We start from the raw sequence: 21,996 nt of genomic DNA on the forward strand, positions 1-21,996 counted from the left end.
TTTCGTGTTTGCTTGCGTTTCACATCCATTCCGCAGCGCAACAGTGTAGCACAAACCATGGCCGATATCGAAAACACGGCCGAGCTGCGGAGATAAACATGATTGGATAAACGCGAACAGAGAAAAAAAGGCCAGGCAAATGAGCCCACAGAAGTGATTTAAATAGTGTGTGCGTGTATGTGTACGTGAGTGTGTGTGTTTGGAGTGCGATAAACGATTCTTCTGGCACAGGTTGCAGAAATCGACCAGAATGTTGCAGTTTCTAAAGAAGACAGGTTTGTGTTGTTTTTGTCGTTGTTTGTTGAAGCAAAAATGCGACATTCCTCCCATTTATGTACTATTTTTTCCTCTACTATTCAAAGTGCTCCAGTACGCTGGAACGCTTGCTACCTAGTTTGTGGGCGAAACAGGGAGAGAGGCGGGTGGACTTTTTTTTTGTTGTTGCCTGCAGAAGCGCAATGCTTTCGTCGAACGATCAAACTTTCTCTCCGTCCGATTGAAAAGGGCGCAGCAAGGCGTTGGGAAGGGAAAGGGGGCGGTTAGGGCGGATTGTTGCTATTTGTGTATGTTCCATCTCGATTGAATTTCCCCCGGTGCATCAGGGAGGGGAGGATGCCCGAAGGTGGCTGCCAATGACCTGGGGCGTATATGGCAGATCTCGGGGTGTAATGGCTTTTCGCGCTTTTTATGATTGCCAATCACTTTTCCTCCAGGTCGAAGAAAATCCATCACAACCGGTAGTGACTCTTCTTCTTCGCTAGCAACACTAAACAATGATGGATCGACGACGGCGGCGACGGCATCATCATCATCGTTCAGAACGTCGGATGATGTCATCAACGGTGCAAAACCACCTGAAAGCGATGAGGAAGCGTTAAGGCTGGCGGAACGATACTGCTTCGAGCGAAAGGGTAAGCAGGTTCGCGGTGTGCGTGAGTGAATAATTAATAAGTTGATCTCACCCCTTGGAACAACAACTCGTTGCAGACACTGACACGGTGCGCGTTTCGAAGCTTTCGCGCCGTATGGTTGATATTCTGGCGGAACAAAGCTGCATCTGCTACTTTGTGCAGTTTCTGGAATCGAAGAATGCTCTTTCACTGATTAAGTTTTGGCTCGAAGTGGAAAGCTTCAAAGCGGCAGCATCCGGCGAAGGCGGAGTGCGTGGAGTGTCCAGCAGACCGTCCGGTGGCTCCGGCCATGGTCATGGTAGACTGCACCGGAGCGTGTCCTCCGACGGGTACGACAGTCTGTCGTATTTCAGCGTAGACTGTGATTCGCTATCGACGAACTCGTTCTCTGAAAATGCCTTCGAAGACTCCCAGTCGGCGGACGATATACGGGAACTCGATTCGCGGACGTCTCAAAGCTGTACACCCGTACCTCCGCCGACCCCGCTCGAGGTGCTGGAGGAGGTCGACATTAAAGATGACGGTACCGTCACCGATGAAGATGGTGCCTCCGTACCGGAAGAGGGTCATCATCAAACCAAGGATGGCAAGGACTCTGAAGGCAAACATTTGGAAGTCTGTGATATAACGATCATGCGACAGTCGCTAACCGACGACGAAAAGACACAAATCTGCGAAGCAGGCAAGGGCACAACAGGAGTGGAGTCGACGGTTGCACCTGCCAAGAGCAACCACGCGCTGACACCGTCGGCGGCGGCGGCGGCACAGCGACCCTTCAACTCGCTGATAAACTCGGACGCCGTACGAATATACCGAAAGTATTTGGTGTCCGCTTCGCCCCACTTTATCGAAATGCCGGCCACCATACTGTCCACCATCTCGCTGGCCCTTTGCAGTACCGGCACCTGCAGCGAGGTCATCTTCAACGAAGCCCAACACTTCCTGCTGGACATGTTGGAGCAAAGCTACCTGAACCCGTTCCTGGAGAGCTCCTTCTACTGCAAGTACACGCTGGAGGTGCTGACGAGCGAGAACCTGACGCTGCGCGACATTCTGGGCAGCGAAATGGCCCTGTTCTACTTTATGGAGCATCTGGAGCAGCAGGGCAAGCGGCACTATCTGGAGTTTTACGTCGGAGCGGTCAACTTTAAGCGCTCCTTCGAGAGCCAGCTCCAGGCGCAGAAGGATGCGGTCGTGCTGTATGAGAAATACTTCTCCCTGCAAGCCACCAGTTCGCTGGGCCTGAGCGACAAGATACGCTTCCTGCTCGAGGAGCACATCTGCTCGTCGGATCTGGCCAGTGTGGCCGAATGCTTTGAGCTTCCGGTGCGAATAATTGAGCACTTTCTGGAGCAGCGCTACTTTGCCGGATTCATCAAGTCGCCGCTTTACTGTCGATTCCTCAGCGAGCTGCTCGGGAAGGTGAAGACAAACACGAACAATGACATCATCGGTGGAATACTGCCCGGTGGCCGTGGGACGGAGCAACGAAACGGTGGTGGCAGCGTTGCCGGTAAGCGTGGCCATCGCAAAACGCTCTCCGACGTCACGAGTGATAGTAGCGCAGGAGTGGGCCGTCGCGGTAACGCGGTCGGGTTTATTTCCTCCCAAAACACGCTGCTGGCCATGTCGGACACAAACTACCAGCGCAACCGCAAGCACTTGGTAGCGGTGGCACTGGCGGCCGCCGCCAGCAATGGTCCGGCCGGTGCCGCCGGCATGGCCGGCAGTACCGGGAGCGGTGATATCATGCAGATCGACTCCCGCCAGCTGTACAATCCGGATCTGCTGTGGCGGCGCTCCTCGCCCGTGGCGGGCCTAACGTTCGGACGGATCGACGCACTGGGCCGGTACGAGCGGGATTTTGACATCGTCGAGCCACCGTCCAGCGATGACCGGTGGAATCGTAACCGGATCAAGAAAGCGGTCCGCAAACTCGTCAACCTACCGGAGGACAAGGCACAGGAAGAGCTAGCCTGGCAGGTGGCCGAGATGATTGTGAAAGACATTACTAACGTTACCATGAACAGTAAGACGTGATTGAAAACTGATTCTCTCTCTCTCTATGAGATTGGCGAACTGCGGCGGTTGGCGCATTTTGCATCAAAATCCAAATGATATTGGATGGGTGTGTTTTTTTTTTCTACACAACTCCTATGCCACCGCCTCATCCCATCCCATAGCGGACAGCAGGGGGGGATTGCTAAGCAAAAGTATTATAAAAACCCCCTTTCTCCCTCGAACCCTGGGCGCGTAACGCGCGTTCTGTGCTTTACAGAATATTATTTATTAGTAAAAGCGGCAAATTGGGCGAATCTCTATAAACACATCTCTCTCTCTCTCTCCCCCTTTCTCTATCTCTCTTTATCTTTCCCTCCATTGTAACAGTATGGTGCTTATGAGAATTCGAGCAAGGAATGCTACAGTTCCGACAAAAAGAACCGTAGCGCATATATCGTATAACCTATTATTTAGCTACTTACAGTAGATATCCTCCAACGGAGGGAACAAAATTGTATTATAACAATATACGCCCCCCAATGTACCCGAATCGCCAGGTGGAAACCACTTGCGCGGGAACATATTTATCTACGTAATATCTCACACTCACTTGAATAATTTTGCAATATATGGAGAAAACATTTCTCCCCATTTTTTTTACCTGTTACGTAGCTGCACTAGGTTATCGTATTGTTTTTTTTAATTATTAGAAATTTAAGTTCTTCTCGAATAAATTTGTTGGGAGCTTCTTCCTTCTTTTTATCATATCATTGAGGGCGTCCGGTGATGGGGTAAAACCGAACAGGGAAAGAGCGTACAGAAGAACGAGTATCTTAGTTAATAGAAGTAGAGACGTGCCAATACATATTTTGGGACAGCTTCGGGTTGAAGACGTTGGAAACGCGAAGGGTCTTGAACATAGTACACACCGAATCGATTGTCTTTTTTTTTGGTAGGAATCCGGTCATGTTACGCTACCATTACGCTATCGAAGAGTAGTTGAAATTTCTCCTTAAGATCGCGGACACCTTTTCAATGTTGAATCAGCTATTTTTTTATTATTTTAGTTGATAAGGTGCATTAACAGCATTCACTTTTTAAATAGATATCTCATGAGAGTGGGGCCATGGGCCTGCAGAACAACAACACATACACACAAACACGCTACCGTAGCTGATGTTGGCTACACACCTAGAGAGAAGAAGAACCGCAACCGACGCAACAGCATCGTACAATGTCCAATTATGTTAGACATATTTAAGAAATGAAATATATTTTCTTATAATAATAGAACAATGTTGCCAGCATTGGGAGCAGAGGAGTGTGTTGTTTTCTTTCCGACACAGCAAAGCGATTACATTCGAAACGGACGGCGTACACAAAAATTGTCCAAGGTTTATTCAGTACCAAGAGTTTGTACTACACACATCGATACATTCAATAAGAGAGAGAGAGAAAAAAGGTAAATCGAACTATGTATACGGTCTAGTGGCTATATGTGATGGAAAATGCCCGACAATGTATGTTGGTGGCAGCAGTCGTCTTCCCTTACTTAGTACCTATTTTGACACAAAACTGTGATGCTACTAATACTGTGTGACATTTGAACGGAACCGCTACACTATTTAGGATACTGTTAGTTATACTGCACGGTTGACAAGCTGGAGCATTCGTAATCGTAATCGGTAGTATAAAATCTTAAAATTGATCATTCAAAAGTAGTGTGTAGCATATAAATGCGAAGAGCCCCTTGTTTGGGGGAGCAGTTTACACTTACTTTCGACGGGCGCAAGCCCAGCCCAGTCTTCCAACGGGATCGCAGTCTTAATCCTGGGCCGCTTTTCGAGCGAACTGTGTGAGGGACGAAATTTCGCTCGGGTTCGAATCGGACGGCAGATTGCTGAACTCTATTTCCTCGCTCATAATGTTTTCTGAATAAAGAACAGACACGGTACACATTAGTGTGAAGGGGAAATGATGCTACAAGAAGATTGCAGGGGTGGAGTATATTTACCGGTTGTTTCGTTGGTGGGCCACTTCTTATGGCTGGGAGCGTACAGCACGATCAGCGCAAAGATGTAAATGTTCCACATGCCGTACACGCCGGTGAAGAACGCGGAAGTAAACTCCAGATCGATGTTATCGTCCCACTTCCAGCGGCCTTCCGACACCTGCCCAATGATGAAGCCAATCACGGTCATGGCCGCACACAGCAGCGTGGCCAGCATTAGAAACTGGAAGCGATAGATGATGCCTTCGTAGTGTAGCCGTCTGGCGGACGACATCGACGGGAGCGAGGTGCGCTTGATGTTGATGTTGCAAAACACTTTCCAGATCATGTAGCACAGGAAGAAAAAGTACAATCCCGCTGATATGCCGGCCAGGATGATGAATCCAAGCTGAAAGGAAGGAGACATTGGTGCATGATACGCCACCAGAGTGTGGTTAAATGTGGGCTGAACTTACCGCAACGTTTGCTCCCACTTTCGATACCCAGATCGAATAGAAGGGATTGCGCAGCTGCACGCCCCTTTCGCACATATCGAACAAGAACAGGGATACACATCCAACGGCCACCGCACTCAGATGCTTCCAGTACGTTTTAAGGCTTGATTTTTCGCCCGTCTCTTGAATCTGCGATGAGAATGGGATGATTTTAGAGGCATTGAATCGAATTAAGGTTCAATAAATCTACTCACCAGCATATGCTCGCCGGCAAAAATGAGCCAAAAGGATAGGAGCGTTGCGTAGAACACGCCCTGGCGTATATCGCTCAGCAGTAGCATGAACGGCATGTCGAAGAACAGCGTAAAATATTCAAACGGCATGTTCAGAAACGTCAGCGCACAGCCCAGCGCAAGCAGCATCTCCTCTAGCAGCGCCGGTTTGCGCTGCAGCAGATGGACCCGCTGCCAGAACCACGCCATGATCAGCACAATGAAGGGCAGGAACACCGTCTTGAGCGATACCCAAACCTTGGTGAAGCCACCGTTCTGGTAGATCACCGAAAGGTGCAAATCTTTGATGTGGCCAATGTCCAGATTCATCCGCCGCTCGCTATCGACCGGCAGGCGCACGTTGAGCAGATAGTAATCGTGGTGCAGCGAGCCGAGCTCGAACAGCGGTATGGTGTTGCAGTTGTACAGGTAGTCGTCCGTCACGTTGTTGGCCGAACAGTCGAGGTCGCGTTCCTCCAGCGAGGATGCCAGATACTTCCAGTCCTGATCGGCGTCGCCCTTGTTCCGGTACGCCAGCCGCGCGTCGATCGTCATCTTGGTGTGCGGTTTGTGCAGCACGTTCGCGTCGAACGCTATGTCCGTCTGCAGCACGCCAATCAAATTCTGCTGCCAGCGGGAGTAGTCGAGCTGGCGGCCCTCCCGTGGCAGCGGCATCTGGAAGACGAACACGATCTGGTTGGCCATCTTCATGTCGTCGCTTTCGATGTCGAAATGGTCCAGGCTTTGGCAGCGATCGTCGCCCCGCGAGTACAACCATACCGAGGTGTCGTTGTGCGATCCGGGCACATCTTTGCAGATGGTGGCCAGAATCGTCTGCACACTTGCCGGTACCGGTGCTGGAAATGGGGCAAATATATTAGGAAATCAAATAATAAAAACACCCACGCGCACTCCCCCTATTCACGTACATGGCCCGCCGAAGCACGCACACAGGCATGGAGCGCAGACGCGCGTTAAATAAACAAAGAAAACCGAATCGAACGCCCGTGATTTAACCAGCCAGATGCCGGTGGGGTAAAATGGCTGTATGGCGGTGGTGTTGATTCTTCAAAACCAGACGCCCAGCATGGCTTTGCAGTAGTTTATGATTTTGGCCGCTTTAGCACTTCCCTTTTCCTATCAGAATCTTCCAGAGAAGAATGTGCCGCTATAAAGAAGCTGCTGTTTCAAATCATTTCTCTATAAGGCCTAAATTACTAAATTCTATCTAATGGACCATTTTTACGGCCCTTTGTACACATTTCCGTTCGCTAGGTTCGCGAACTCACAAAAAACACATGTGGGTGGGGGAATTTTCGAAGCAGGCGACGCCGTTTCCCCCGACGAATGCTGTTTACTCACCGATGAGACCACCCAGCAGGAAACAGAGGAACTGCAAGAACAGCAGCGATGCTACCAAAATGCTTAGCTTTTTGCCACTAAGGTTCTCCAGTATTGTCCCCGACATTTTGACGGGGTTTTATCGTCTTTTTCAACTCGCTGCACTGCACACACGCTGCACGCGTTTTTTCTTCGCTCTTTTGAGTTCAATCTTCGTTTACAAGCAAAGCACCAAAGGAAGCAGGTACCTGCTGCGCTTGCCGACCAGCAATACACGAAAATTGGGTATGCACCGGCTTAGGCTGCGGTCTAGCATAGGTGTTTAGCAAGCGGTGTGGTTTGTCATCTTTCAATATCGAGACGAGAGGTGAAGGTCACATGTTACCGAAAATTGAGATGTACAAGTTCACTGCTGGATGCGTTATACCAAATATTAGATCAACAAGCTATTAATCCTGATTTTTCTTTTATTTTACAGTTAAAAGGACACATTTTCCGGTATGTTACAGTACACCAACCCTTTTGCAAGAGCGCAGCCTTACCTACAGTGCTGGCGTTAGGTGCGTTACTCTTTGGGTAACGGTTCACAATTACCGACGGAATGTGGTAGCTCAACGGAATAAATTTGGAATTTCAAACAAACAAAAAATTATGTTGTAAGCTTATTTTATGCATCCTTTGAAATATGAAGAAAACATTTAAAATAATAACTGACAAAATATAAAACAAACGGCAACGATGAGGGTGATTTGAGGTTCATAACATTGTTCGAATCATTGAATCTTTTTCCATTCCTTTTATAAATGGGGGGATGATGTCACAACATTTATCGCAATGATAGAATATACATAGTAACACATTAAAACAGACCAATCAATGCACCAGCATCACAAAAAGAATAATTTATCACACGAAATTTATCCAGAATACCCGTCACACGATGGCCGGAGCGTCGCCCACCGTGCCCGAAGTGGATGACGTGACAAGAGGAGGAAGTGTCAGGTTTTGGAGCAGCAGCAACTTTACCAGAAAAAAGTTCCAAAAATCCAAAATCTGTGCTGGCCCGGCTTGCCGAAATCCATAGCAATCTCGAAACCCGATAGCAGCTGACACGGCGAGCCCGAAATCCAGCCCCACGCTGTCCTGCCCAGTCCGTGTTTTGCTGGGCCCCAAAGACCACTGAAGTCCCTTGCGCCCAGTCCCAACACACACAGTGGTGGTGGCACGGCGATAAAACACGACCAGCAGCTTGTTATATCGTGTGAATTGGAAAACAGATCGTTCATGCAACCAAATTCCGGTCGTGAAAAAAGGTGAAACATAACAGTGAGAGGCGCTTGCAAGATGCACAACGCTTGTGTCCGTTGTGCGCATTTCCAATAACAGTTCGCGAGGACGTGGATCGCCGCATCGGACGGATCGGAGGCACAGACAGGCAGGCAGGCAGGCAGGCCGTGTGCTGCTGCGTGTAGGAGTGTACCTCCGCTGGTGTGTAGAATGACGATGTGCAGATGCAACTCTTCGTAACAGCGAGCAAAGAAAACAGTACATTAAATCACACACTTTGCCGGTTATAATTAGATTGTGTACGGCGTACGGGACGCACTTCAGGGGGAACGCCAAACGCGGGCAAGGGATCGTGGGTAAGGATACGTGTTTCAAGTGCCGTTAGGTGAATAATTGCCCGCAGAGATAAACAAAGCGATACCCGACCGACCATGGCAGCCAATGATCGAACGGCCGCTCCGCACATCAAAGGTACGCAAGTGGGAAATCCGTACCAATTCATAGCGACTAACACATACGGTTTGCATCTGTTTCGTTGTAGCACCGTTGATGAAGTTTAAAACGTACCTCTCCGCTCTACGACCGTGGTCCCTGTCCGCCAGCCTGATCCCCACGTTGCTCGGAACCGCGCTGGCATGCGAGAGCGGATACGAACACCTAAGCTTCTTCACCTTCCTGTGCACCGTGCTGACGGTGGTGACGGTACACTGTGCTGGAAATGTGGTCAACACGTACTACGACTTTGTGAAAGGCATCGACGATCGCAAGGCGGACGATCGAACGTTGGTTGATCACATCCTTAGCCAGGATGAGGTATGTAGCAGCACCGTTTGAACCTGCAGTAAAAGCAGCCTGGATAACACATCGCTTTCCCGCTATCTTTTTACGCGCCAGGTTGTTACATTGGGTGTGTTGCTGTATGGTGCCGGGTGTCTCGGGTTCGTATGCCTGGTGTACCTGTCGCCCGCCAGGCTGGAGCATCTCGCGCTGGTATTTTTCGGCGGTCTGTCCTCCAGCTTCCTGTACACCGGGGGCTTCGGCCTTAAGTACATTGCCCTCGGGGACGTGCTCGTGCTGGTCATCTTTGGCCCCATCTCGGTGCTGTTCTCGTACATGGCACAAACGGGGCGATACGAATGGGCCACCATTTTCTACGCCATTCCGCTCGCGCTCAACACGGAAGCAATTCTGCACAGCAACAACACGCGCGACGCCGAGTCGGACAAGCGGGTCGGCATCGTGACGTTGGCCATCCTGATCGGCCGAACCGGCTCGTACATACTGTACGGTGTGCTGCTGTTCACGCCGTACGTAATCTTCGTGGTGCTCGGCATGAAGTACTCCGCGCTTTTCCTGTTGCCGATGGTTACGTTCAAGCAGGCGTTTGCGCTCGAGAGACAGTTCCGCAACGAGAGCACGATGCAGATGGTGCCGCGCCAGACGGCTAAGCTGAACCTGTTCTTCGGCATCTTGTACGTGGTGGCCTGCTTCGGCGCTCCCCAGCTACCGTTTATAACGCGAAAGTGAACCAAAAGAGGCGTCTACTAGCCGTTCGGAATGCAAATGTGCAATGGCTCGACTTACACGACAACCTAGGTTAGAGAAACACTTCGTACCCGTAGCGCCGGCTACGGCCAAAACTGCCTCCCCCCCCCCCCCCCCCAACCTCCAAGAAGGATCTTTGTTAGTTGCTATTTATTTGTTAAGCCTTCTTCGTTAGGTCGTAGAACCAGATTGTGTTTGTGTACCAGGTGCCTGCGTGTACATGTGCTGTTGCGTAGACGAAGTACCAAGTATTTACGTTGACGAAGATACCAAGTAAGTACGAGGTACGACGAATGCACGCTCGTTCGCATGTGCACCAGCCCGCAAAGGCTGAACTCGGTATGGCTTGCAAGAGTTTCGTAACCGAAAACAGGCCGATGCACGGCCTTAATGTACCAGGAATGATTTAAATTAATTTATGAATGTAAAAAATGCAATTTTATTACAGATCGCTATTGCTCCACATTGTACGCAACCGGCATCCGTACACCTCTCCTTACCGAATGGACGCCCCCTGGTGGGATTTCGATTACGTTTTAGTACGATGAAGCGACAAAAGCATCCCGAGGATGCCGTAACTTTTATCAATCATAACTTTTCATCTTATTACTCCCGTCTCTCCCGATGCTGCTGTAGTATAGCAGTACAACATATCAGCGAATTGGCAGTGGTTTTCTCTCGAATTGAGGTGGTAAAACAATCGAAATCGAACGGCTGTCACGAATGGCTCGAATCGAACACCTCTATCCAGCCCTATGTGAAAAGACCAAAGTCACAACAATCTTAAGAAGGCGATTCCACACAAAAAAAAGAAGAAGGTCACTCAACAATGAAGAGCAAAAGGAGTTAGTAGAAAAAGCTGTAATTATTGTCGTGTAAGTAGTTGAGGACTTTTTTTTGTTGCTATTATTGTTGTCTGTTTCGCCCTTCATCGCACGCTAATGAGCTGTGGCACGCTATTCCGAGGCTTATCCCCGTGGGTAACATATGTCGGTCCGTGTACAGACACATGCTCATGGTGAAGAACACTGCTTCATTGAAATGATGTTTTAAAAGCTAATCGTATCTGTCTTTTTTTCTTTGTCATCCTTCAAAGCCAACAATAATTAAGTGAGAGACAATAATTAGCTAATCGATAGAGAACAAATCATAAACAAAAACCTAGAAAAGCAACATAACACAAAAAGCATGATTAATTCAACATCGATCCTAAATACGCTAGGAACAATTAGTATGATAAGCAATGTAGAGAGGGAGAGAGAGTGAGAGAACGAGAAAGGGAAAGGAAGGTCTTGCGTTGCGTCGGCAAATGCTGGCCGCGCGTAATAACGTGCGTTTTTTTTTTGTAGCCTCTTCAGCTGCATCTGATCAGAGCCGTACCAGAGCGAAGGCACCATTTGGCCGATGGTAATTAAGTTTAATACGATCAAACACATGTACTCCCGCCGCGTTGCAAAGCTGGCAAAGGTAGGGTTTAGTTTATTATCCGTGATGTTATCGCATTATGGTTCTGGTTGATTTATGGAAGAGATTCTACTCTACAGTTGATAATTATTATTATTAGTGTACTTGCGCATCTTTTCGCGTACGCATCTTCTCGCGCTCTTTGCAATGCCTTCAATGGCTTAAAGATGGCAAACGTTTTAGGCTTAATTTGTTTCCCGTGTTGTTGGCCGTACGCGCATTACGCGGTTCTCCTAGATTGCGTTTGAGCTACTAGAAAATCAGTGTTTGACCCCGTTAGATAATAAGTGCCATTTTTTGGGCATAATGACGAAGATATATTCAGCAATGTATCAACAGCTATTGACCGGTTGTGCTGTGCGTACGGTCGCAACACGGGGAAACCACCGGAGGCAATCTGTGTGTTTAGTTGCGTGTAATTGCGAGGAATGATTGAGTATGAATGGCAATGGGGAAATGGAGCGTTAATCAGGGATATAGAAACCAGCTGCTGCAGCAAGTACTGTTTCGCTTGTAGTGTTGGCAACTGTGTGTGTGTGTGTGCTCGCAACTGCCCGTGCGCAACTCAGCGTTTATAGTTTTACGAATTAGGCGTATAAGAAATGGCGGCATTATGCTTACTCGTTTACTCGTTCGATGAATGTGCCAAGATGCACTTAGCAGTTAGAGAATGTCTTACTTATTCTATGGTTGCGCTGTATGATCTTAGTAAAGCTATATGGTTTTCGTCTTTCCTATCCCTGTTTGCGCCAAGTTCGCGATGTATGATGCTACCATATATATACATATCCGAATTTCGTTACTACTTACAAAACGTTGCGATCGCTAGAACTGTTGTACAGTGCGTTGCTTTTCCGTTCATATTATGCTCATATACGCTAGTAGTAAGTAGTGTAGTGGTAGTTGCTAGTGTAGCGCAGGGGAGAAATGAATGCGCAGCGTACTGCGCATCGCTCAGGCGTGAAGGTCTTCCATGCAACGCGTCGCCCTGGTAATCAGGTAGTAACACGTGCAGAAGAATTTGAATGTTATCGTTTTGCGTTTAGCAATGACAGCAGGGATGGATCTGTGTATGTAGGCAACTATTTATTATTTAAACGCCTCGGTTTTTGCCCACAATAGCAATTTGTAACACGGAACGGAACCAGCAGGAACTAAGACTAAGACGAAATAAACCATTCGATGCGGTAAAGCCGAAAGAAGCATGTTGTGAATGAAGCAAATTTCTGTTTGAAACCACCATCGAACAGTACCGAAGGGGTCCCGCCCGAACAGGTTGCAACCGAGCGAACAGGTTAGTTCGCTAAGCCAGAAGACAGTAGGCAAGTTGTTTACATCTTTTCTCATTTGACAGCTGTTTACATTCGCCACCGCGCTGTGATTACACGCTCGTGTGCATTTTCTGTGCTAGCATTCTAAACACCCAACAATATCCATCGAAAGCGTTGAAAATCTACAGCAAAGAACGCGTGCGAAAGGTAAGCATTTTGGTTTAGTTATCTTTTATTATCACTACAATCTCACTTCTTCAGCTCAGTGTTGAGGGGAAACATCGGTTTTGTGCTTCGGAATTGTGGTGTCGTTTGTGTCTGTCGGTCGCTTTGCCGATTGGAGGAATTTGGTATTTGAGTAAGAGAGATCGTAATGTTTATGGTACATGTGAGCGAAACGATGAAGACCTCCAATAAGGGATGAGGTAATATATTAAACTACACAAAATTGTCTTACGAGCGGGGCTAGTCGGAATGAATTAAACTACACGACAGAAAGATGCATCACAGCGAAAGCGTCGCCTACACTGCACACTCGTCGATATTAGCTCCGTCGTAGTCGGTGTAGTCGAGCTCGTCCAGCTGATTTCCAAGCAGAATATGCTGAATGCACCCTTTGAAAGAGGAAGCAAAGTTTCCTACCGTGCGATTGTACACGTCTTCGTCCGGGAATCCTCCTAGAAAAGATTGGGCAAGAGTATGGAATGATCGAAACAGAGCGGAAAGAGAGTAATTTTTAACTTCTGTAGCAATTGTAACGAACCTAGGTATGTTATTCCGTCGGTGAAAATGTGCTTCTCGATTGCCTGAGGACTTGGCAGATTTGGTGCAAGTTTGCCGGCGAGCAGTTCCGCCCCGTCCACAAATATGTGCAGATGGTGTGCTTTTGTTTCCAGCAGCACATTATGCCAATCACCGTCGGCCACAAAGGCTTTCCAGAACGCGGCTGAATCCGCTCCGGCGGAGGGTTCGTGTAGCACCTCTTCCAGCATATTGCTAACGACGACCAGCAGGCCGTCCCGAATGCCGATACCAAGGAACCGGCCCGTTTCGTCCGTTGTCCACACCAGCACACCATCCTCTAGCGTGGAAATGTTGAAGGAAAGCTGCAACTCCAACGGCAATTTCCCCAGCACGCTTACACTGTCATCGTTGCGTTTGTCCTTCATTTTGATCTTTTGCGATGGGATCAGGATATAGCTACGATCGTTAAACCCAAGCGACGAGTACTTGGTCGTCGCAATCTCGCAATAGTGCCCCGTCCAGCCTACCCCACAGCTGCACCGTCCATTTTTCAGGCACTGTCCACTGTTGCGGCACTGCACTATGTCGCAGGACTCCTGTATCTCGCAGTTGACACCCTTGGAGTGCTCGGGACAGCGGCACCGTGGTTGCGAATGTTCGTCCAGATAGCAGAGACCCCCGCCGGCGCATATATCTCCACCGCACGGTGTACCATCGCAATCGTTGATGTTGCGCGAAGCCACTATCGAGCTTTCGTTGAGCGTGATGCGTGTCCCGTTCAGGTTTACGTTCCGGATGCAACCCCGGAACGATACCGGATAGCCAGAAATTGCGTCATACGGCAGCGCCGAGAGGTCCGGCAAGCCGCCGAGGTAAAGGTCTTGCGTGAGGCTCACGTACTCCTCCCGAACCGATCCGATAATGGAGGTGCTCTTGCCCTCCACCCACAGCGTAAGCCGCTTGCCATATTTGGCCACCCGAATAAAGTGCCACTCGCCGGTAGCCAGCACGTGGTTGCTCCGCACCACGGCCGTTTGCGTTCTGGTCGCGGAGACGCGGTACTCCACCACGCCTCCCTGCAGGCTGATGCTGATAAAACCCTGCGCCTGTGCGTTGAAGTCGAACGTGCGCACGAAGAGAATGAGCCCCTTTTCCGAGAGCGGACGCACCTGCAGCTCGATGGCCAGCTGTCTGATGCGCAACTGGCGGTAGCTTTCGGAGCGTGGCATCACCGCATGGCCGGTGTACAGCTCGGTGTCGTTCGATTCGGGCAGCACCTTCAGCACATCGTTGATCTTGTCCAGCTCGCGGATCGACTTGAGCAAAATGGAATGATTGTGGGGAATGATGTGCGAATGCTGTACAATCTTCTCGTACCGCACCTCGTTCTGGCGGTACGAGGCAGTCCAGTCGATGGTATCGCTGGCGGGCCATCGCAACGCTAGATATGACCGTCGACCCGAGAACGACACGTCGCTCAGGTGCTTCAGGTTCGACTCGCATCGTTTGCCCACCCTTCCGAAGGGACAATCGCACTCGTAACCCGACACGAGCGGGAAACATATCGAACCCGCCGCACACTTGCTTACGCTTTCATCGCACGGATTGACCTTCTGCGAGCACAGGATCCCGTTCCAGTCCTCCTGGCAGATGCACGTGAACGTCGACCCATGCTGCAGACAGGCGCCATTGTTTTGGCACGCGTGCCGATGGCACTCTTTCGTACCGCACTGGCCCACGCTTCGGCCACGCATGCCTCCGATGTGTTGCAGCGGTATGTGCACTGGACCAGCCACCAGCCGTATGTCGAACAGGCAGCCCTGGAAGCCTGAGTGGAGCGGCAAATCGTGCGGTAGGCTGGAAAAATTGACACCCTCGTGGCCACCGATGTACAGCTGGGGTGATACATTAAGCTTTCGGCTGCTTCCCGGCGAGTTGCCGGAAATGTTCACCTTTCCGTCGATCGACAGCCAAGCGGTGCGTCCATTTCTGCCCGTATGAATCGTAGTGGGTCTGGTCGGCTGTACCTGGATCGGTTGCTGGGTAAATATCCTTCTCGGACCGCTGCCCAAATTCCACGTAACGAGAATGAAACCTAAAACGGTAACGGAAACACCACCCTTATGCACTGTTCTGACTAGTTTCGCTCTATCCCCGGTATTACCTTGTATGAAGCTAACAGAGAAATGATCACTCTGATCGTGGTGATCATACGGTTGGCCGATAAATGCAAGTAGCGAAATCTGTGCCGTCGTAGTAGGAATGATTTTAAAGCTAAACTCAAACCGATCCTCCAACGGGAATGCGATTGGGTACGCAACGTACGAGGAAATGCCCTTGATGCTGCCGAAGAACGATGGTTGCAGGATGTCTAAATCATGCTCACAAAAATGGCCATGCTTGCCGTACGGGCACAGGCATAGGTAACCACTCTCGGGAAACGTAACGCACGTGCCACCGAACCTGCACGGGTTGTTATCACACACGGAACGTTCGCAAGTTTTCCCCATGTAGCCGAAGGTGCACTTGCAGCTCCAGGAACTGCTAGCACTAGTAGTAGTAGTAGTGCTGGGTGCGTAGCGTCCCGTTAAGCCGTACCCGTCGGCCTCCACGCATACCGCTCCGTTGCGGCAGGGGCTGGAGAGACAGGCCAGCGAGGTGCATTCGTAGATCTTGTACGCATCTTCAGCGTTACTGTAAAAGAAGAAGGCGGATGATAGATTATGATGTTGGAGCAAACTGTATCAGAACAGAACATCCTTACTCAAAGACGGCCACTGGAGCGTCATTAATTTCCAGCTCGTAAACACATCCGGTAAATCCGTGGTAGCGTGAAATGTTGTGACTGAGGGTGTACATTGTTTTGATGGGACGGCCGCCCAGATGAAGCCAGCTCTGCTTGATGGAAGCTAATGCTGCCATTCTACCGGGACCACCTTCCTGTCCCGTCTGCTCTCGCGCGCTGTTGTAGACATTCCCCAGCCAGGTCGGCTGTTCGCCGCTCATCGCCAACGTTTCGTTCACATGCAGCGAGGCGTTGCAATGACTGTAGCGTTCATTGAAGTTTAATCTAAAATGAAACCCAGAATTGAAACAACGATTACTGCAGTGCGTCTCAGGATCGATAGGAGCCTAAGGATACTTACTGCACTTTAACGTTCAGCTCATATCCATTGTTGACTGTGCCTTCGATTTCGCTCAGCAGCATCGTTTGCAACCCGCAGGAGAACTGAAACTGTAGCAAACCCTTGTGCAGAAACAGTGCCACATAGTGGTTGCCTTCGTCGCCTTCGGCCGTTGCCAAAAGGATCAATCCTTCGCGCGACGTTAGCTTGGCCTTGAACCGTACCGCCATGGACGCTAGCTGTGCCAGCTGTGTTTCCACCGATGGACTCACACTTGACAGGCTGGTAGGGTCGATCGAACCATTACGCCGGTAAATGATGTGCCGCAGGAAGGATTCCTTGGAGAATGCTGCGTTTTGTATGCTCACGGGAACGTCGCAGAATGGTCCTGCGTAACGGAAATCGCAATGACAGCGAATACCGTTCGGAGTCATTGCACAAGTACCGCCATTAGCACACACTGTATCGTCACACTCCTGGATCACGTCCGGCGAGCGTGTCGTTGCGGGTGGAGCGATAGTACCCGAGGCAGCAGTGGTTCCACCTTCGCCAGAAGGAATCAATGTGGTACCGGATGTAGTTTGATGTGTGCTAGCTCCCCCGCTGGTCGTGATCGTAGGTGTGCCCGTTACTTGATCCTCACCTTGGAATGGTGGAACCGATCGATTTGTCGGAGATTCGGTGAAGAACGAGCTCAGCTCGGGTGTGAGTGTAGAAACCCGGGGAGCATCCGATGTGGTAAAAAGAGTGTCCGTAAAAGGCGTCGTTGCCTGTTCGAAAGGTGTAGAATCGTCATCGGCGGTTGGAAGTTTAGAGGAGGGTTTTGACGTGGTGTAGTCTACGCTTGCCGACACGTCTACCGTGCTATCTTGGTTATCAGGCACGACAGAAGACTTTTCCTCTACAGTAACCGCTGTTCCAGCGGTCTCGGGTATTGTAACGGTCGGAGTAATCGTAGCATCTGTTTCTGCCGTGGATTTGGTTGATACTGGTTGGCCATGGTCTGATGATGGTATCACAGAGCTATCGGTAACACTTTCACTGATGGGAGAGGTGCCATACGCATCACTTCCTGAGGGACCCGGATAGCCAGCAGGTACTTGAGCAGTTGTTATCGCTGGTAAGCTCCCATCCGAAACTGGTGGCGTTCTGTTGTACGTCATATCGGTAGAAGGTTCCGTGTAGTCGCCAGAAAGGGAAGTTGCGATTGTTTGTGAAAATTGTGGAAAACTCGTACTGCTTTCCGACGACACGTCGTCAGTTGTTCTCCACACGTTGTCCGTAGAAAATGGAAAAGACTCCAGGGTAGTCGCGAAGAACGAAGTATCGGTCGTTTCCTCGCTCCGGAAGGTGGTACTGCTGAACGGTGCCGTGTAATTGCAGTCCATCTCAATTTGACCGTCCGCTTCGTAGATGAGACACTCGCAATTTTGTCCGGTAAAGTTTGGCGCACAGGTGCAGAAATACTCATCCACGCCGTCGATGCACGTGGCACCATTGACGCAGCGGGGCTCCGGGCCGCCTAGCTGACATTCGTCGTACTGCAGCTCGCAGCGCTCTCCGTGAAAGTCCGGCACACAGTAGCAGGTCGGAGCATCTTCCTCTATCAAGCACAACGCCTGGTTAGCGCACGGTGAGCTGGCGCAAACCATGATCTCTTCCTCACAGTTCGTACCACCGAAGCCCATCGGACAAGCGCACACGTACGAGGCAAACTTGTCGATGCAGATTGCACCATTCAGGCAGGGCGATGAGGCACACTCATTGATCTCGGCATCACACAGCCGGCCTTCGTAGCCCTCGGTGCAACGGCAGGAGAACTCCAGCCCAGGGCCCTCGATGCAGGCGGCCCCGTTGTGGCACCGATCGCCCGTCTCACACACCGCTATGTCCAGCTCACAGAACTCTCCCTCGTAACCCAGCGCACAAGTACAGTAGAAGGCATTGTCCTTATCGTTGCAGAGGCCACCGTTCTGGCAGGGATTGGACTGACATTCGTTGAAATTTTCTTCACAGTTTAATCCTATCAACAAAACAAGCGTATTAGCACGGGTAGGAGTAGGGACATACATTAGAAAATAAGGGCCTTTCAACGAGTTTACCTAAGAAACCATCAGGACAGGTGCAGTTGTAGGAAGCAACACCATCGATACAGGTGCCCCCATTGAGGCATGGGTCCGACCAACATTCATCCCAGTTCGTCTGACAATGCACACCGGTGTATCCATCGATGCAATAGCAAGAGTATGTGCTGCAGAGACAAACGACAAACAAACGACAAAATCAAGCATGAAACAGGGAGCTGCTGCTGTAATGCCTTTGTAGCACACAAGTGCTCGCTGGTAAATGCCATCAAGCAGGCGGGATACATCGTAGGTAAACATATCTCTAGGATACGCGACCAAATTCGCTTGTGCCACTCTAGCGAGGGAAGTGGATAAACAAACGAATGATAAAAGTAGGGGAAACCGTGTTCTTCTCCTATTCCACAATTCCACAGGGAGATATGATTACGATCTTGCGCATATTTTTTTTTGTTTTACGTTCAGGTAGAAGGGGGACTAGACAGGGGTTTGGGTCCTGCGGTTAGCCAAGGTATGGTAGCATAGCGTTAAGATGTAAATTACACCATTAGCTTTTACGAACTATCAATATCGATTATACAGCGAACTGCAACAGCAAACTGTTTCAGACAAACTAACGCGCTCACAGGATGTGTGCGCGTGCGGGAGGGATGGCGGTACACGATGTATGTGTAATGCTTCGTACTTAATTCCTACATCAAGTATCCAATTTATTAACGGGGCATGTGTTACTACACGCATGAATAATGGTAGTGCGGGGGGAGGCAGCAACAGCACCACTTCCGAAGGCTCAATTTTCCATTAATTCGAGCTACGTCTGATCGATTTTTAATGAGCAACGACGGGTGGGAACACTGTTTCCGAACCAATAACCTTCTTCGAACTTTGACTCCAATCTACTACCAGTCCTTGGCTGGTGGTTATTCAATGTTGCAGGATACAGCCACACACTCACACAGAACCGGGGGTTTGGGGCGTTTGGGACGATGATTACCTATTTAGATCGTCGATGCACACACCATACACACATGGGTTGCTGAGACAGGCGAAGCCTGCTTCGGACAGGTGCACCAACGAGCCGGATATCAAGCAGAGCACTACAATCGACAACCACCGAAAGCACTGTGTCCTTTCTGTTAATTTGGTCGGTTGACTTTGCATCCTATTTGTTGTCTGTTGGACAAAACTGCTTCCACCGCACTTATCCATTGGTGGTCTACTGCACTACGGGTTGAGATGCGAACTTATTTCCAAACTTTGCTCGTTTGCCCAACACACGATCTGCACCGGGAGGTTATTGTATCCTTTTTAGTATGCACTGCCCGGATCGCTACAGCACCTTAACTTAACTGTTTACTTCATTTTAGTTGCTAATCAAAACGTGAAACTAAATATCTGGATAGAACCGTCTCAAATTCAAGCCAAGCATGAAGAAAGGACTGAAACTGTTCCACATTCGAGAACCACGTTGTAGCACGATCCACGAAATACTATTTACGGACCATAAACAGCGAAGGCGTTCTTCGTTGCTTCCTCTACGCTGACGATGCGTGTATGAAGTGCGCCGAGGAAGCGAGGAAAACTACATTTTTCCGTACGACTTTTCGTTGTGCGTCCGGCATGGCCTCGTCTCCCGCCACTCCCTTCCTACGGACAAAGCATGTTGTGTTTCTACAGCGTGACTAACACTGTATCCTGGACGGTCACAACATACCACACGTATCCACCACCGTTCGGTTGCCAAGGGTAACCGGAAATAACAACCAATTTCAGCTGATCAACCAACAGGAGCTATTTAGACAACCCGACACGGGGAAAGTTTTCAGCCCCCTCATGCCGCGCGAGTGCTTGCGGAACTCGGTTGTGTTCCTCACAGTACTTGAGCGATGTGGAGCACATGGTTTTTCGAAGCGCTCTACGAAAGCCGATTGTGACGAGCTTTATTGTGTTGAAGCATGCAATTATATCCTTGTTGCATGGTGACCGCATTTTGCCGGTATGCAAAACAGAACAAAAAAAAAAGGATGTGCTCTGCTACGTTCGGTCGGTATTGTCAGTGTGGCTGAACCGTTGGAACGGTGCGAAGCGCGGGCGGGAAATAGTTAGCAATTCGACCAGGCTGGTAAGCCATTCATCAAACGGGGAAGCGCAAAGGGTGATAATTAACTTCACACAGTTGGGTTTGGGAGTGTCTCGGAGGAATGTTTGCGTGGTAATATGCGTGTTAATTCATTGTTAATTCGTGGTGTGTGCAATTCTAGCTATTCTATCGTCTGTTACTTCTAGGAAGATGTTTGATAGCCGAGACTTGATGTGCTTACGACACTGCAATAGAATCATTTTTTCATACGACGTCTTAGTCCAATGTCCCATTTGCTGCAAATCTTTGGGCGAAAGTCTAGACGAAACACCATTCACGTAGGTATTAAAAAAAAAACACGCATGTAAATCCATAACTAATAATAACATTGAATGTGTTGCTTTTTGCAGGTTGCCGTGTCCATTTGTCCGGGCATATCAACATCCTTGTTCGATTGTCCTTCGACCGTCTGTGGGAGATTTTTTGAGGTACGATGATGCCCTTTAACTCGGTCTTGTTGCATTCGAAGTCTGCAATAACCGTATCTCTCTTTTCTTGCAGCTCATTTCAAAATCAAAATAATCTACACATTGGATTAACATCGTCCAATGGAACGATCTATGAGTTCGACGTTAAAGGTTTAGTGAAAACACCATTCAATAATAGGATCGTGGCCTTGAAAGACGAAAGCTGGGACCAATGTCTTGTAATTGCTCAAGTACCCGAATCGTGGTACGACCGATGGGATGAGGTGTTGGAGCAGATTTCAACTGATCAGTCGTGGAGCGAAGAGATGTACGAGAAAGACTCCCACAACTGCTACTCATTTGTATTAGGCTTTCTGAAAGCACTGGAGTATGGAGAATTTTCGGCGCTTTGTCATGACAAGTATGGGGCGGAATGTTTGCATATGGTTTCTAGTAGATTAAACCGTGCTCTTTTTCAGATTATTGTTCAGTGAGAAGATCGTGGCTTCCAAGACACAAAATGCTGCTAAGTACATCACCATTCATCGCAAGCTTCAAGGATGCAATTATTTCACCGAAGAACAGGAATGAGAAACTGTGGACTGATAGTAGTAACAAGAAACTGACTGTGATCCGTAAGCCGTATTTCTAGGTGAAGCTATCCGAAGCTTTGTATTATCTTTTGTAATAAAAGTGATTTGACTGTAACAGCTAAATATAAAACAACTGAAGATTGTATTTCTTCTACGTCCTAACTACCATACCAACGGTCAATTCAAACCGTTGTGCATCTTTGGCTCCAAACAACTATAACTTTGCTGTTTATGAATAGATTTGTACAATATTTAAGATTTGTGTTCAAAAATGATCATTCTTTCTTTGGATGTAAATTTTAATAAAATAAGATTTGCCTTATGTCAACGGTAATGCATCTCACATCGATTGTGGGAGCTTTGTGC

The 21,996-nt window shown here is 49.1% G+C and overlaps 5 protein-coding genes across 8 annotated transcripts; 3 read left to right on the top strand and 2 right to left on the bottom strand.

Annotated features, from left to right (window-relative positions):
* Positions 1 to 26: 26 nt before the first annotated feature.
* On the top strand, positions 27 to 4,230 carry LOC120957998 (A-kinase anchor protein 10, mitochondrial). Its single transcript, XM_040380508.2, has 3 exons — positions 27 to 275; positions 714 to 911; positions 988 to 4,230. Exons 1-3 carry the CDS (start codon positions 251 to 253, stop codon positions 2,949 to 2,951), a joined length of 2,187 nt encoding a protein of 728 aa, XP_040236442.2. The 5' UTR covers positions 27 to 250; the 3' UTR covers positions 2,952 to 4,230.
* Positions 4,231 to 4,287: 57 nt separating this feature from the next.
* LOC120958000 (protein wntless) lies at positions 4,288 to 7,261 on the bottom strand. Of its 2 annotated transcripts, XM_049609204.1 has the most exons (6): positions 6,992 to 7,261; positions 5,612 to 6,486; positions 5,379 to 5,546; positions 4,927 to 5,311; positions 4,690 to 4,843; positions 4,288 to 4,609 (listed from the first exon to the last, which is right to left on the bottom strand). In XM_049609204.1, exons 1-5 carry the CDS (start codon positions 7,095 to 7,097, stop codon positions 4,737 to 4,739), a joined length of 1,641 nt encoding a protein of 546 aa, XP_049465161.1. In that variant the 5' UTR covers positions 7,098 to 7,261; the 3' UTR covers positions 4,288 to 4,609; positions 4,690 to 4,736. The 2 variants fall into 2 exon arrangements, with proteins under 2 accessions (XP_049465161.1, XP_040236444.1); XM_040380510.2 differs by having other exon boundaries at positions 4,288 to 4,843.
* Positions 7,262 to 7,921: 660 nt separating this feature from the next.
* Positions 7,922 to 12,468, top strand: LOC120958003 (ubiA prenyltransferase domain-containing protein 1 homolog). Of its 2 annotated transcripts, none has more exons than XR_005752002.2 (4): positions 7,922 to 8,728; positions 8,799 to 9,070; positions 9,152 to 10,075; positions 10,251 to 12,468. XR_005752002.2 is itself a non-coding variant. In XM_040380514.2 (4 exons), the coding sequence occupies exons 2-4, from the start codon at positions 8,689 to 8,691 to the stop codon at positions 9,782 to 9,784; spliced, it is 945 nt and encodes a 314-aa protein (XP_040236448.1). In that variant the 5' UTR covers positions 7,922 to 8,458; positions 8,552 to 8,688; the 3' UTR covers positions 9,785 to 12,468. The 2 variants fall into 2 exon arrangements, 1 of the variants encoding a protein (XP_040236448.1); XM_040380514.2 differs by having other exon boundaries at positions 7,922 to 8,458; positions 8,552 to 8,728; positions 9,152 to 12,468.
* A 6-nt stretch (positions 12,469 to 12,474) lies between these two features.
* On the top strand, positions 12,475 to 21,748 carry LOC120958004 (MKRN2 opposite strand protein). Its single transcript, XM_040380516.2, has 6 exons — positions 12,475 to 12,560; positions 12,621 to 12,744; positions 20,777 to 20,908; positions 20,981 to 21,058; positions 21,132 to 21,458; positions 21,517 to 21,748. The coding sequence occupies exons 3-6, from the start codon at positions 20,781 to 20,783 to the stop codon at positions 21,626 to 21,628; spliced, it is 645 nt and encodes a 214-aa protein (XP_040236450.2). The 5' UTR covers positions 12,475 to 12,560; positions 12,621 to 12,744; positions 20,777 to 20,780; the 3' UTR covers positions 21,629 to 21,748.
* On the bottom strand, positions 12,752 to 20,770 carry LOC120957994 (protein eyes shut). 2 transcript variants are annotated; one of them, XM_040380501.2, is made up of 7 exons: positions 19,485 to 20,770; positions 18,509 to 18,657; positions 16,428 to 18,429; positions 16,046 to 16,351; positions 15,446 to 15,975; positions 13,301 to 15,376; positions 12,752 to 13,214 (listed from the first exon to the last, which is right to left on the bottom strand). In XM_040380501.2, exons 1-7 carry the CDS (start codon positions 19,697 to 19,699, stop codon positions 13,060 to 13,062), a joined length of 5,433 nt encoding a protein of 1,810 aa, XP_040236435.2. In that variant the 5' UTR covers positions 19,700 to 20,770; the 3' UTR covers positions 12,752 to 13,059. The 2 variants fall into 2 exon arrangements, with proteins under 2 accessions (XP_040236435.2, XP_049465160.1); XM_049609203.1 differs by having other exon boundaries at positions 13,301 to 15,975.
* Positions 21,749 to 21,996: the final 248 nt, after the last annotated feature.

The sequence above is a fragment of the Anopheles coluzzii genome, chromosome 3 (genome assembly GCF_943734685.1).
Source record: "Anopheles coluzzii chromosome 3, AcolN3, whole genome shotgun sequence".
Taxonomy (NCBI): domain Eukaryota; kingdom Metazoa; phylum Arthropoda; class Insecta; order Diptera; family Culicidae; genus Anopheles; species Anopheles coluzzii.

Excerpts from the sequence above, each read along its gene's own strand:
- LOC120957998 (XM_040380508.2), top strand. The coding sequence starts at position 251 with ATGTTGCAGTTTCTAAAGAAGACAG. Across the intron at positions 276-713 it reads GCAGTTTCTAAAGAAGACAG|GTCGAAGAAAATCCATCACA; the intron begins GTTTGTGTTGTT and ends CTTTTCCTCCAG. Across the intron at positions 912-987 it reads ATACTGCTTCGAGCGAAAGG|ACACTGACACGGTGCGCGTT; the intron begins GTAAGCAGGTTC and ends AACTCGTTGCAG.
- LOC120958000 (XM_049609204.1), bottom strand. The coding sequence starts at position 7,097 with ATGTCGGGGACAATACTGGAGAACCTTAGTGGCAAAAAGCTAAGCATT. Across the intron at positions 6,487-6,991 it reads CCTGCTGGGTGGTCTCATCG|CACCGGTACCGGCAAGTGTG; the intron begins GTGAGTAAACAG and ends CCCCATTTCCAG. Across the intron at positions 4,844-4,926 it reads GCCCACCAACGAAACAACCG|AAAACATTATGAGCGAGGAA; the intron begins GTAAATATACTC and ends TTCTTTATTCAG.
- LOC120958003 (XM_040380514.2), top strand. The coding sequence starts at position 8,689 with ATGGCAGCCAATGATCGAACGGCCGCTCCGCACATCAAAG. Across the intron at positions 8,729-8,798 it reads GGCCGCTCCGCACATCAAAG|CACCGTTGATGAAGTTTAAA; the intron begins GTACGCAAGTGG and ends GTTTCGTTGTAG. Across the intron at positions 9,071-9,151 it reads ACATCCTTAGCCAGGATGAG|GTTGTTACATTGGGTGTGTT; the intron begins GTATGTAGCAGC and ends TTTACGCGCCAG.
- LOC120957994 (XM_049609203.1), bottom strand. The coding sequence starts at position 19,699 with ATGGATAAGTGCGGTGGAAGCAGTTTTGTCCAACAGACAACAAATAGG. Across the intron at positions 15,976-16,045 it reads GCTCCAGTGGCCGTCTTTGA|TAACGCTGAAGATGCGTACA; the intron begins GTAAGGATGTTC and ends CTTCTTTTACAG. Across the intron at positions 13,215-13,300 it reads CGACGGAATAACATACCTAG|GAGGATTCCCGGACGAAGAC; the intron begins GTTCGTTACAAT and ends AATCTTTTCTAG.
- LOC120958004 (XM_040380516.2), top strand. The coding sequence starts at position 20,781 with ATGTTTGATAGCCGAGACTTGATGTGCTTACGACACTGCAATAGAATC. Across the intron at positions 21,059-21,131 it reads TCTGTGGGAGATTTTTTGAG|CTCATTTCAAAATCAAAATA; the intron begins GTACGATGATGC and ends CTTTTCTTGCAG. Across the intron at positions 21,459-21,516 it reads TCGGCGCTTTGTCATGACAA|ATTATTGTTCAGTGAGAAGA; the intron begins GTATGGGGCGGA and ends GCTCTTTTTCAG.